Source organism: Ambystoma mexicanum, chromosome 6p, assembly GCF_040938575.1.
Source record: "Ambystoma mexicanum isolate Mex_15411 chromosome 6p, UKY_AmexF1_1, whole genome shotgun sequence".
Lineage (NCBI taxonomy): Eukaryota > Metazoa > Chordata > Amphibia > Caudata > Ambystomatidae > Ambystoma > Ambystoma mexicanum.
The window spans coordinates 1500247873-1500263061 of NC_090935.1; the positions used below are offsets into that span (position 1 = coordinate 1500247873).

Here is a 15189-nt window from a genome sequence, read left to right on the forward strand (position 1 = left end):
TAAACAGGCCCCACTAGCAATTCTAGATTCTTTTTTATGTACGTGAATCCACCAGTTCATTGCTTATTTTCTAGCTGGCTTAACTCCATTTTCCTATTACAGGCCCCACGTGTGTTGAGAAATGAAGCTCTCTTGATTGGCAGAGGTGAAATTGGTGCCATAACAAATTCTGTGCTGGATCTAAGAGATGACGATAATCCCCAGGATGTAGCAGTAGTTGTTGTAGACCCTCCTCTGCATGGCAAGCTGAGCAGCACGCCAGGAGACACCCCAGTACAACAGTTCCGCCTTGATGATATTGCAACTGGAGTCCTTCACTATGTCCATGATAATTCCAATAGCCAGAGCGACATGGCTGTACTGCAGGTCAATGATGGACATCACTTTCAAAACATAATTTTTCAGATTAAGATTTCACAAAAGGTAAGTTATTACCATGCATTTCTTGTCTTCGTGAAAATACACAATTTCTCAGTAATTGGCGCCTTGGAAAATTGAATTTATGTAGGCTTAGTTTTGATCTTATATTCTGTCTTGGCAATATGACTGACTTCTAAATGACCTCAGTAAAATGAAATGCTTAACCAATTCTTGGGCCTATGACCAGAGCATATACCCTGTAAAGTTTGCTGTTCTGCAGTAGGAGAGAGAATCTGTATGATGTTTTAAACCAACGTTTGCAAATTATTTTGTATTTGTATTTAGTTGAAGAACAGGGATCTCAATTTCAATCTTTAATGACTTATAATGACACATTTAGAGATGGCAGACGCATTCCCGTGAAGGGTGCCTGGCCTGTACAATATTGCAAAGATGAGAACAAGTAGTGAGCCAGTTTATGAAGGTGTCAAGTGGGACATATACCAGGGACCAGTGCTTAATTTGGGGGGAGGTCTTGCCAGGGCTCAGACCTGGCACTTATTTCTGAACCCCTGCACTTATTGCTGATTCCAGTTTGGCTTCATTATGTTGTGGTGTTTTGGCAATTACATTTTCTTAACTGGCAGTCATTGCGAGGGTGCATTAGTGAGAGATCGACACACAGGTGGCCTTTTTGTTGCTACAGACTTTTATTAAAGTGTAAGGTGGGTTGGGGGAAAGGCCTCACTAGCCCTACCGAAAGAATTGTCCACCATTGTGTTTATCCCTCACCCTAACAACTTAACAAAAAGGTGCAAAGGAGTGCCTTCGTAGCAGATCCTTTACAATTATTTTCAAAAGTTCCAAACACAAAGTTCCAAAATGCTGAAAAAGTAAACAAAGTTCCCCATGGGTCAAGATAGTGTCTCCCTTCTCTTGACGTTGGTCACAATGTTCACAATTCCAGGGGTTGTCTCCCTCCGCCCAAGCACTCTTCACCTCTGTACTGTGACTATGAAGAGTAGTTAAAAATGTTCTTCTTATACCGGTGTCGAGTCCCAGACTTGCCTAACAAACACAATTCTCTTCCCAAGTAGACTTTGTGTACTCTCCTGCCAAGTACTACCTTCTGCCATAACTGTTCTTCTTTATATGGTTGCGAGACCCAGACTCACCTGGCTTTAACAGTTTTCCTTCTAGATACACTTGGTTTACTCTCCTGCCATGTAATACCTATTGCATAGCCAACCTGGTTCATACTGTGACTATGAAGATGAGCAACTATGGTATTCCCTTCTGTCTTCCTCCTTTTTGGTAGGTTTGGTTTACTTACTCTCCTGCCAAACACTACCATATATGATGAAAGGTGTAACAGCTTCTTCGCTATCACTTTCAGGGTCCCAGACCCTTAGTTCGTGGTATTCCTCTTCCTTCCTCGCTTGCCACCACCTTCTCTCCTTGGTAGGGTCCCAGACCCTCAGTTCTCGTTATTCCATTCCCCTTTCGACTTTCTGCAACTTCTTCCACTCATTCAGGGTCCCAGACCCTAGGTTTGTGGTATTCTTTCCCGCTTCTCGCTTGCCACAACTACGTCTGATTCCTAGCAGTTCCCTGCCCCTTTCTGTACCTTTGGGATTGGATCGCGGGATTGGAATGGGTGTCCGCTTTCTCCCAGCTTCCTCCATCAACCACGGAACTTGCACTGCTTGCAAAGGCTCTGCTTCATCTGCATAGGCTCAGTTGCACCAGCCTTCTTTGAGGGAGATGTCTTGCTTCTGACTTTTCCGGATCGCCAGCCATTCTCGTCCACCAGCCATTCTCGTCCACCAGCCTACCGTCCCAGCCAGTATAAAACTGTGATCCGATTATGCGTACACCAATTAAGGGTAAGTATTAATTTCTATGGATCGTTAAGTCCCTTTAAACTAACTTGGGGTGCAAGGGAGAAAAATGCAGCTCTGGCACAGGAAGCTGCCACTGTTGCTCAAGAAAAGAGTCATAGGGACACCATAGATACTGATGCAAGTAAGTCAACAATTTAGTATATTCATAAGTCGTTAGAATCATTCGTCATAATACATGTAAAATCAAGAGCACAACAAGTGTATACTTTTAATAACAATTATTTATAAACAAAACAAAGAACTCTATACGTTTCGGGAGTATTATCCCTTCTTCAGGAGCAACGTGTGACATATACAAAATAAATAAAAGCTTCAATAAGTAAGTGATATTCAAAAAGTGGCCATGGTACTTGGACGCGACATCTGACAATATTACTTTAAAGTTTTATGCTAAAATTCACCTCAATTACTCCACTGGGACATTAGAACTGGGGAAGTCTTCTTCAAGTTCTGTATCTGTGGAAAAATCTTATTTCACCACAGATACAGTAAAATAAGTCTCACTGCCTTGCTCGGACCACTGACCTTGCCCGAAGTGCTCAGACGTGCAGATTTGATCCTATTTCTCACCCTAAGGTATGATTCACGTGTTATTCTCCATATACTTTAAAATGACATTAACACTAGAATTATACTAAGATAGATGACAGAATTTGACAATTATCACACCAGATGGAGTGACACTCCGTCCACAATCATGAAATTTCTTGGGACAGAACTTGGGTAGATATACATTATATGGAGGGATTCTGTAACCTTCTCTGGTTTGCATTGGCATTCATGCCAGCATTTTCCCTGGTCTAGCCTCTTCACCATATCTTCTTGCTGCTATAGGTGTAGCTATGAATTTCAATTCTCTGTCCGCTTTAAGGTGGAATTTGTCAAGAACACTTTTAATATTGAGAAGGGCTCTTTTGCAAGGGTGAGCCGAGTGCTTGATTTCATGTTTGCGCAGTTCACTTTTATGTGTATCTTTTCGAATGGTTTTCAGAACCCCAAATTCAGTGGCCAATGCAATGCCTCTTACATAGGATTTAAAGGCTTGCCAAAGTGTCCCTGATGAATCAACTAAGGCATTGTTTTTATCAAAGTATAATTTAATACAACTGTGTATATTTGTTGCAAAAACAATGTCCTACAGCGCTGCATGTTTGAAATTTCATAAGGTGAGCCATTTATTGTGGTCCTCAAGATCAATGGTGACAAGTAGGGGGGCGAGTGGTCGGAATATGTACTGGGTTAGGTCTCTGAGTTAGACTTTATATTCAAAAGTGTATTGGATATGAACCACGTATCTAGGTGTGCGGACATATTGTGAACCGTAGAGTGGTAAGTGTATTCTCTATGCTCTAAGTGGCACATATGCCATGCGTCTGCTAATTTTAAAATGTGATTTGCTTCTAATATGGTGTGAAAGTGAAAGACCAGTGGCATTGCGCGCCCGATTTTTATTGCTGTCTAATATTTTGTGAAAATCACCTCCCCAGAGGATGGGCGTCATTCAAAAGCATTAGCATATGTTTACAGTTTTAGTGTAAAATCCCAGATCGTCAATGTCGGGCCATAATTGTTAAATAATGGCATCTCCATAATAATTGTTTTTCTTGTATACTATCACATATCGGCCTTGTAGGTCTGCAAACGTTTTTAAGTCCTGGAATTGTATGGATTTGATTAGCAATGTTAAAACACGTGTGGCTTGTGTTGAGTTTAGTGCCAATAATCTGTGGTCTCCACACATTTTAGCAGAGGTTGTGTTGGTTCTTTCCATAGCATGGGTTTCTTGTAAAAATAGGATTTTTACTTTGTGATTTTCTACACATGATGTAAGCTGTATGCTTGAATTTGGTTACCAGTTGAGCTCAGAAGGGGTCAGTCTTACTATAGTTTCAGACGCAATACCCGCACCTGGCTACACCTTAACGACCACTAAACTTATGGCTACTGTTGTATATCTACATGCATGCCCCTATTTGTACCTGTCAACATCTGTAACTAAGCTTCCAAGTATTTCTGTACCTGGCAACATTTCTTACTAAACTTCCGAGTATTTCTTTACCTGTCTATACCTGCAACTAAGCTTTAAGTATTCGTGTGATGTTGCGCGCCCAGCTACCTACGGGTTTGGTGCGCCCTATAAATAAACAAACAAAATAAACAAACCTACTCCCCTAATATTCCAGCTCATACAGGTAAATTCACCCTTTCTCCCTACTTGGCATATGTACTAATGTGAAAATGGGTTTTCATCTCACCCCAAACTCTTTTTCACTGCACCGATAGCCTCTGCTTGTTGCCAATGTGTTACATGCTGTTGAGTGTCATTTTTATATATAATTTTCCCACAACTTGTTCCCTCGTCCCTCATTGCATCCCAAACTTTGGCAATACATGGTCGCTTCCCCCTTCCCCTCGTTTCAGACGATTTCAGAAACTTTCTGCAACTCTGCACAAGGGTAACTGTCGGTCTCCGCTTCTAGGCTACTTCTCCGATCTTTATGCAAATGCTATACACAGCACATCATACCGGTCCGAGCACTATTGCGAAATGGTAGGAAAACGTAAAGACATTTTGACGATCAATGAATGAGGATAGCAGCCAATATATTTCCAGACAATTGATCTACGTGGTTAGGGCCATGACACAGCTGTAATGTTAGCTTTGTTGAAATTCACTGCTTCGTTCGGCAATGTAAAGATGTATATTTTGTTTTGAAATTCGAACCATAGCTGGCCAGAAAAGGCATTGCATATTCAATTGATTTCTCCTCCAATTGTTTGTTGGCCCCTAGGAAGATCTTGATTTCCTGGTGCATATTTATGGCGAAGCCAGATATAAATATATCCAGCTAGATTAATATTCGAGTTGTCCTTTATCTCTAGTTGTGTGGAGTAGAATATTTTTATCCGCATAATTAATATTTTTGCTATTCTCGGTCTTGGCACTCCATCCCGCAACACCGCTGGGGATCTGTGGGCATCACAAAGTGGGAGGAAACCTTCGGATTTGCCAGTACTTTAAATAATAGATTTTCTTCATACTATTTCATGGTTCCCTCAACGGCATTCTCGGGGAGTCCAATTGTATACAGTCTATTACATCGGAAGCACCACTCCAGTTCCTCACATTTGTTCTTAATTGGTGAAACCTCTTTAGTGAAGGAAGTCTTTTTTTTCATCTTGTTCACAAAGTCCTTTGTGCTTCCATTTCTAGTTTCTGCTTTTGTAATTCTAGTGCATTCCTTGTTCTCAGTGCAGCAATTTTGGCCGTTCTAACATCTAGCGTAGTATTGAACGATAAAAAGCCTTCTTGCATGTTCGCGAGCAACTTCTGTAGATGAGTTGTTTCAGCTGTTCTAGCATCTTCATCCGCCATTTTCACACTTTCCTTGTTTATTATTGCCGCCTTATGTCATTATTGCTCTTGTTCGTCTGTATCTCCTTGTCTTTATACAGTACAATTAATTACCAAAGGTGGATTTCGATCTTTTTTTACCATTTTTAGTAGTATCCCAGTGTCATATAGCCCTGCTGCCAGCTTCGAACCAAAAATGCCAGTCGCTGCGCAACTTGTTTAGTAGCAAGAAAGGGGACCCTGGGTGGTGCATTTGGCAGAGGGGACTGTCTGCACATGGTGGTCGCAAGGCTCCAGCTCGCAACATACTTGCCATTCTCCCAGATTATATCAGGGGTACTATTGCATCACAGCACCCATTTCAAATTACACATTTGGTACTGTAGCTTCCATGCCATTTGGGAGAGTCTCAGGGGTGGGGCAGCAGGTGTCGGACTGACGTTTAACTAAGCTGACTAACATTGGATACTGTTGTGTCCTCACCCCTGCACCGGAACTCCCCCTTCGTTTTCGACACCCTCTTGCCGCTCAGTGGTGCAACCACACCGGTGGCAGGCATGGTTGGATCGCAGCCACCCTGCAATTAGTCAGTCGATGGGTCACTTGTCTCATGCACGGGAGGCAGAGTGGCAGCAGACTCGCATACCTTCACAATTCTGCGCGGATGATATGATCTTGCAATGCTACAAGGGAGAGGCACGGCGCCAACCGTAGTCGCACTCAGGTGCAAGGGAGATGCAGCTTACGTCTTAGTTTAGGGCGACAGAGCGGCAGTGGCAGAACGTTTGTTCATGGTCCTCTCCTGCCGTTATAGACGTCCGCTCACAAAACACTCGCTCTGTAGCGGATGTTGTCTGAATGCCCTGCCGCTGGTACAGCCATATTTCTTGAGAAGGCAAGCCTGCAGACATGGAACATCACTTAGCAGCAGCCATATTGATGGTCGCCCCAACAGCAACCCCCATATCTCGAAATTTCAACCACCAGTGTTTAACCTGATAATCATGAAGCGCTGTCAAATACTAAAACCTTGTCAACTGATATACAGTTATCACGTTAACTTTTCCATTGAGTCTGTTAATTTTCTAATGTTTTCTTTGTCTTGTCATCCTTTGACATTTTGTCTTGCTTTCTGTTATATTCTTACTTTGTCACTGTTTTTCATTTTTCTATTTCAGTCTCCTTACCACCAGCTCTTACCTTTAAGCTATGCTGGCTTTCATTTGATCTTAACCTTCCTCCTTTGGGCTAACAGCAGAGACTCTTATTGTGTGCTGGTTAAAAAGCATGCTCATTCCCCCATTGACATGGTCTTTTCTCCCTGCATTGTAATATTTGCTTCACACAGCAGTGCCAATCATCCAACTCTTTGTGTCTGCCGTTTATACTTATCTCCTAGAAGTCCGTTTTTGCAGCGTGAATCTGTTATAGAGTGCCATGGTCTGCATAAGTCACCATTTGGTCATGCCATTCTCTGGCACTGTTGGCAATTGAATGTGCAGTGCACACTGTACAAAACAAAATAAACATTACTTGGTCTAATTGAATGCTGTGCCAAGTCAGGAGGAGGCAGACACAGTAGTGGCATTCTTACCAATCAATTAATTGAAATAATAAATAAAAGGCCTATTTATCCCTAACAAAAGGGGCTCTGCCCTAGCTAGCATAAATCGAACAATGGTGCGCGCCGTCTGTCGGATCAAAAAGTTCATCCTCTGACCAAAAACTATGCTGCGCTGACCCTACCAACCAAAAAAGGGATTGCACTAACAAACCATAAAGCGTTCCATCAAAATGACTCCCATCTCCTGGACAGGCTTCTTTGGCCTTAATAGTCTAGCTTGAGATAGTTCCTTGTGACATAATTAATCAGTTCCTTTAATTCCTTAAGGGGACTCTTCCACCTTCTCTTAGGTATCCCCTTTATTGCTTTATTTACAGTTCCTTCTTTTCCTACTTGAGGGTCTTGACCTGTACTCCTCTGGGTTTGTTTTGTGCCTTTTCATCTCTTTCAAAAGCTGGCTTTACTTCCAACCATTCCTTAGCATCAATATATCTCTCACTTTTTTCACAGCCTCTCATTCCACTGGAACCAGTATCCCGATGTAAGGAACTCATGGTGGCCACAGTAAAGACAGACACGAGTGATCACAGTTCAAGGGTGTTTTTTTGAACCTTATAATGGGTGAGATAAACGCCTAATCTAGTAAGCTACGACCATCAAACAATAATAAGGCAGTCCTAGTGGCGTCTTGTCAAATAAAAATGGCCTATACTAAAAAAAACGATTGCCAATCCTTACTACTAAGTTACAAAAGAGTGCGAGATAATGTTCATCAGAAAAGAAAGAAGTGTTCACAAAATGATAATTCAGGATGATATGGCGGGGTCTCCCTTCCCCACGTTTTAAGCACGGGACAAGGTGAGATTTCTGAGCACAGCATACTCCTGGCGTCTCCTCCGGGCAGCTGTGCTTTCGGCTTGTGCTCCGTCAACACGTTTTCCTCTGAGCGCAGGCCCCGCTCGCACTTTAGCTTCTCTCTGTCTTTTGCGGACGGCTCCACTTTCTCCGCGTGGATGCTGTCAGTGCCTCTGTTTATCTCTTCTGTGTCTGCAGCTCCGGCTGCAGACTTCTGACGAATGAGGCTCCCACACCTGTGGCCTTCTCGCGACCCGCCCAGCCCTTGTCTCCACAGCTTCTTGGGATCATCTGCCGGCGTTCTGGCTCTCTTGCAGGACCAAGCTCGGCTGCCTCCTTGTATGCAGGATTCTCCCGCAGGCCCACAGCAATTGGCCTCCGCTCTCTCCTGCTCCTGACAGGTTGCAGGTGTGAGTCCATAATTGCAATTGCCTGGTCATAATTAGTGGAGCACTCGGAACATGCCTGACCTTTACAACACTCTGCAGGCCTCTTCCTCGTCTCACTACTAGAGTGGTGAAATTAGTTATTAGTGTTTACTACTCCTAGTCACCGCTTCCTTGTCCCAGTACTATAGTGGGTTAAATGAGGGGAGATGAGGGGAGATGGTTTGCAACAGTCCCTAGACGAAGGGAGGATTTGATGTAGGTTCTCATAGCAGTCAAAGGTGAAAAAAACACTTGCGCTCCGCGCTTGCCCACTAATGTTTACAATAATTGTCCAGAGTCTTAAACTGCTTGGTATTCCAGTTTATTGTTTGGTGCTTAAGTTAGCAGAAACAGCCAACACGTATTTCGACTAAAAAATATTTGGGGGATACCGCGTCTCACCCAAGGACATCCCCCTGCCATTTCCCAAGTCTCCTCTACCCAGGTGATCCTCCCTAGCATCTCCACCCCCTTGGTTGGGATCCAAGATGGACGGCCCTTCCCTGGTCACCTGAGCAGAGGACGATGGGGAGAAAGTAGGGAGGACGCCCTCAGGTTCCTCCCAGTGCCTACTGCACCACTAATCCATAGCCCCCCTTTCTGTGCACCTGCGTGTGCTCCCACAATGCTCCTGCAGCAGCACCAGCGCAGATCAGCCAATAACCTTCCACTATTCATTGTATGTGAAAGAACATGCAGGGTGAGCATCCACACATATTTTGTATGTGCTGTGGAAATGCGTGCACAGATTACCCAAATCACATACCTACCATTTTTCTTCGCGTACAGTGAGTAGCGGTGGGCTATCAGCTACTCTGAGCTGGTGATGCTGCAGGAGCACTGTGATGGCCCATCTTTAATAAGTCTCCATACATCAGAAATTACTTATAATAAGTTATTGTAATTAATTGAAACTGCACGTTATTTATTATACCCTTAAGTTAAATTGTAACTGCAAGTTGCTAACCTTAATAATTTACCCTAAACAACTAGTGAAATAGGTTCCTATTGCAGGCGACTATTGACTTAAGAGGCGGTTTGTAATGAATATTACAGTAGCCATTGTATTATAGGAACATTAGCTACCAGCTTTTAAAATGAAATTGCAGCTGTATACTAACTTGCTTTTATCTCATATTTATTTCTGTCTGCATTGCAGAGCTCTGCGCCATTTGCACATATCCCCATATGTGAGCAAAAAGGAATGTGTAACAATAGCAAGTTAATAAGAGAGTTGAAGGCCTATATCAGTGACACGCCGTGGTCAGTCCACAGAACCCAAGGACATTATACATGACCTTTATAATTGTCTTAGCTTCACTAATCTTCATAGCCTAACGTCCCCTTCCTTCCAAGGCCACTCTTACCAACACTAATTCACTGAACACTGGACGGACCACGCGACTTTGTCAAAGCTTATGAAAGGGGCTCTCTGCCATTTACACGGCCTCAATGGGGCGGTGTATGACATTGACCCAAGGCTTGCAGGGCATGGGCAGTTATGAACAGTCAGAACAAGAACCTTGGCCACGACCTGCTCGTAACCTTTTAACCTCATGGTCCCTACCAAGTATGCTTCTGATGAAGAACCCTTTCAGTGCTAAATTGAAACAGGACTATTCTGTTGTGACTTCATCATAAAAACTCTCACATTTTGAGCAAAAAACGGTATCATGTGACTGTGAAAATAATCTGCATTTTCCTGACTCTTCAGTCAGAGATGCAAGTCGGGTCTGGTGTCGGTGTTGTTATCCTCAATAGACTAAAGTTGGGGGCAGCAGTGTTGTTTTGCCTTGATGAGGTGGATTGTGGCTGCATTGGATTGATTCTGAGAAGCAGTGGGCGATATTGATGCAGTAAAAGATACATTCAAATTCATTCTTGCTTGGAAAACATTTCTGTCACATTTCTCGTCACTCCGTCTCCGATTGTGTTAATAGGCATCCTTCCTACAGTCTTCTTGTAATGAGTCGGGTAATCCTTCTGGCCTGATTTTCCATAGCTGGTTGTGCTCCAGCTTTGGACTTTGATGTTGCATTCCCAGTATGTGCTCTGACATTCTGCACAGCTCAAGAAAGCCGGGGATTTACCGGGGGCTCTGATAAGCTTTGCAGCTGCAGGGGAGTTGCGTAAGCAGTAGATAGGTTATGGTGTAAAGGATTTGTAGTCTGCAAACTTGGCACCTCGAATTTGTCTTCCTGACCCAGGAATTTCAGGTTGGGGGAAGGGAGGTGGGGTTGGCCATCCCATTGCGCTGCCTTCTGTAGGTGTGAAATGTTGAAAAGGGGTGGAAATGTTGGAAAAACGCTTGTTTGAAACAATGGGACATTATTTAGTATTAGAAGATGTTGGCATGCATGGAGGAATGTGGTTTCAACTACAGCAAAGCGACCTGTGCTGCTGCTTACGTATGCAACTTGCCTATTGCATTAATCTTTATTAAAAGTAAGAGCTGTTGCATATAATGTGATGTAATTGTCATTTGTATAGCGCCTATTCCTATTGGTATGGCCTCAAAGCTCTGTAGGCGAACGGATGGATGGAGACAAGTGAAACAGGCATGCGTCAATGGTGATTGATGGATACAGTGAAATCACAAAACAGTGCACCCTAGAAACTATAGAGGAGGACATTGAAAACGACTGACACAGTAGGCTCAATGCACCTACAACGAGGATTCAGCTGTTCTGAGAGTTAGAAAAATGACACTTATGAATAGCTGCCTTACAGGAGACTCATTTTCAATACAGACTTGGATACAGGGAGTACCCACTTCTGGTCCACGTGTCTCCTCTGAGTACAATGGCGGGCGTGGCGCTGTTATTTTATCAAGACACCCTTTATACTTCATGAGTGTAAAAGAGACCCAGAGAGCAGGCATTTTACGGTGCATGCCACACTCATGGAAACAGAGTGGACTTTGGCCTCTTTCTATGCCCCAAATACAGCACGGGAAACATTAATGACAGGCTACCTTAAACAACTGGGCCAGTTTGCTAAAGGACAAATTATGATGGGGATATGAACATAGTTATGGATAACAAGCTTGACAGATCCTCGCAAACCATACAGTCACCCGTAGCTAGTGCGTCACGCAGCTTGTTACAAATGCTAGAGAAACTTGAGCTAGCTGACGCATTGCGAGAGCTCAGTCGTCAGACTAAAAACTACACCCTCTATTCACACATACATAAATCCTTTTCTGGGATTGATAGAATGGAATGGATTTCTAAACAATGGCCTGGTGGACAGATGTTTAGGAGGCCACCCTTGTTATAGGGAGAAATGTCTGGAAGTTTAGCCAAACCAATCAAGGTAGCATGGTGAGAGGCCAAGGCTTAATCTCAGGAAAGGTGAGTGGGTTCAGGGGTCAACAATGGTCCACACAGTGAAACACCAAGGATTACACTTGGTTAGTTAGTTAGGAAAATACTATATCTATTTTAGGCCCGAAAACACGCTATAAAAATGACTAATGGCATGTAATATTATCACACAATACTAAACACTATAAAACATATATACAATCAATGTAGTTGATGTAGAATTAAGTTTACCTCCCCAACACCTGTAAAGGAAGGTAAATAATTACATTAGCACCAACTGTCTACAGGAATTAAAATCTTGACTGAAGAAGGCCAACCCTAAGTTCTATGGGGCCTTTTGCCCAAAGGTTCAAAAAGTTTTCCAGTAGTTTAGGAGTTGAGAAAAAGTTGGGAGAGGGGTCCTGGGGACGTGAAGATTGGTCCAAAAGTCAGAGTAGGACTTATTCTACTGAACAAGGCTGTTCCCAGCTTTCAAAGTGATTTCAGCAACAAGTTGCGCCAAAGCCAAACAGTTATAAAAGTTTTAATTATTCAAACTTTTCAATGGTGGAGATAGGAGGGCAGATATGTATCACTACAACTTTATCAACCGTACAAGTAAAGAAGGTGGGAATGAATTGCATAAGTGAGCCTTTCCAGACTCTCCGTGATATCTCAATGACAAGGAGGTGCAAGCGACCTGACAGACTGAAAATAAGTGAAAGATTGAAAACGAGTGAAAGAAAGCAAAGCAAGGGTGCGAGCAACCCAAAACAGAAAAGAAGGATTTGAGCGACCCGACAGATTGAGAAAATGAATTACAAAGTGAGAGAAAGTAAAGAAAAGGGTGCAAGTAAACCAAAAGCAAGGAAAGGGGGTTCGAAAGACCTGCATGTGTAAAAAGGAAAGATACAAAGAAAGGAAGGTGCAAGGGTGCACGACCAAAGAGCAGAATGTGACAGGGGCACAATGAAGTCAAGAGGAGTGTGCAAGAGGCACAGCAAAGAAGAGAGAAGGGTGCAGGTGTGCACCATAGAAGGAAAGAAAGGTGAAGGAGAAACAAAGCCTGACTGGAAAAGAGCACAAGAGGGAAAGGTGCCCAAAAGGAAGAAACGGAGTACAAAGAGAGGGGTCAGGAAAGAACTGTGTATTAAACAATGCTTATTGACAAGGTGAACTTTTGTGTCAAGGCAGAGCGGCCTAGGCTTGGGGAAGAGAACCCTGAGAGGCCCACAAAAGACATTGTTGAGTTTGAAGACGGGGGCTTAGGCTTGGGGAAGAGAACCCTGAGAGTCCCACAAAAGACGTTGTTGAACTTGAAGAAGAAAGGCCTAAGCTTGGAGAAGGGAACCCCAAGAGGAATAACGGGAACTGTGTCCTTTTGTGAGGATCAAAGCTTGGGGAAGGGAAACCCAAGAGACCCAGAGACATTGTGAACTATATTGACTCACAGCAAGAGCCCTACGTGGAAGGTTCCAAGGACAACCCTTTTGAGTTGAACTTTTTTAAACTGGCAGAATTACACCTATTGGTAAGACGCGTGAAACCAGCTGTGGTTTACATTACCTTTGTAACCACCATTTCTTCTTTAAGAAGATCCCTGAACACATTTTGTTTAAGAGTGAGGGCAAGCATAGGTTTAGACACAGACAGACTTTGGTTCTGGACTTATGGACATCGATGGCCTTTAGAAGCATCAGTTGAGGGAACCACCCCTTTAGAGTTAGGGCCAGTTAGGCATTCCACCAACCCAACAAAGTTTATAAATAAAGGTGTTCGAGCTGTTACTTTTGAGTTTGTCTCTCTTTTGAATCCATGCCTGTCTCACAGTAATCATATTAAACATGGCACATAGTAGAGCATAGGGTAGTTATAAAAACAGTAAATGGTAGTTACGACCCAATCCACACTTGAAAGAAATCTACCTGAACCATCACAGGAAATTGGCTAAAAAGCAAGCTCCATACCTGGGATAGACACTATATAAATAGGCTTTGAGAGTTAGGCAGAGAAGGGAACAATAGACAATCGAAACATACGTTCATATGATCATATTGAGCACCCAAGATGCCACACAGAAATTAGTTACAGGTCTCCTCCTATCCTGTAGCACTAAGTAATATACATAATACATATGCACATTACATAGTTATATAGCTCCTAAATAGAGGCAACAGAGTGAGTGTGCTGCAAGCCCTATGCAGCTAATTGTACTGCGACAGAGGGCACATTGCGTGCCAACTGAGACTACAAATGTTGTAAACAAGATCTGTAGGTAAGCATGGGTGGGTGAGTGCTTGAACTTATGGCTGCGGGATGAAGGTTGGTGAGGCATGGCTTGTCTGTGCAGGGTATACATCTATATATATATATATATATATATATATATATATCAAAATGTGTTAGTTTGTGGGTTTGTGGCTTGGCAAAGCGTTGGTTTATGAGAGGCGAAGGCGAATGGGAGGCGACGGCGAGACGTATGGGAGGCAAACGGACCTGAGATGAGAGACAAAGGTGAAGGCAGGTAACATTTCAGAAGTTTCCAAATTGTCGCTATATAAAGAGGTGCGACAGGCATTTCTGTAACTCTTACGAATAATGCTAAAGGAATGCCACCACATCACCTTCGACTGAAAGTTTGGTCACCCATTCATTCTTTGCTTTCGCAACCCACGTAGGCAGTGTAATGGCACATGGCAGTGCATTAAAAAATTGCTGCCCAACGTAATTGAAGCAACAGTGTTGACTGGGAATGGAAAAGGAGAAGATGTATTAATCCCCCGCATTCCACTCATTCCGACAGACATGCCGTTCAGTTTCAAGTGCCTACAGTTCACGGTCAGGCTGGCATTCGGTATGACGATCAACAAGGCACAGGCCCAGTCAATCAAGTGCACTGGTACCCACTTGGAATCTCCATGTTTCTGCCACAGGCAGTTATATGTTGGATGTTCTAGAGTGGGTTCCCCAAATCAATTGTATATCTTTCCTCCAACTGGAAAAACAATGAATGTTTTTTTTTTATAAACAAGCCTTACAATTAACATGCACTTTGGTAATATTCAACTTTAGTTGTTGGCACCGTCGTCCTCATTTCACCCATCATGCTGCTCCGGAATCTCCATGTTTTTCTCAAGTACAGTGATACGTTTCATGAGAAGAACAAAACATTGTGTTGTGTAGTCTTTACAAGAAAACATTTTTAAAATATTAAATAACCGACTAATGTAGCACAGTCTTCTTTTCACCATTCTTATGGAGCCTTTCCGAAAAGCGTAAAGTTACCTTAAGGTATTTCTAACAAATGGTACCTATGAGAAAATGAAATCCCCGGCAACGCCATGTATATAAGCTAGTGTTTTATGAAATAAGAATTTCTGCTGAGCCCCATTGGAAAAAAAAACATTGTAAATGTGCT

The 15189-nt window shown here is 43.0% G+C and overlaps 1 protein-coding gene across 1 annotated transcript in view; it reads left to right on the top strand.

The window, feature by feature from the left end:
• FRAS1 (Fraser extracellular matrix complex subunit 1) overlaps positions 1 to 15189 on the top strand; it is a 1618415-nt gene that overhangs the window by 899311 nt on the left and 703915 nt on the right. The window contains exon 29 of the mRNA XM_069626341.1: positions 103 to 423. Coding sequence (XP_069482442.1) covers positions 103 to 423 — 321 coding nt within the window. The remainder of the gene's footprint in view (positions 1 to 102; positions 424 to 15189) is intronic.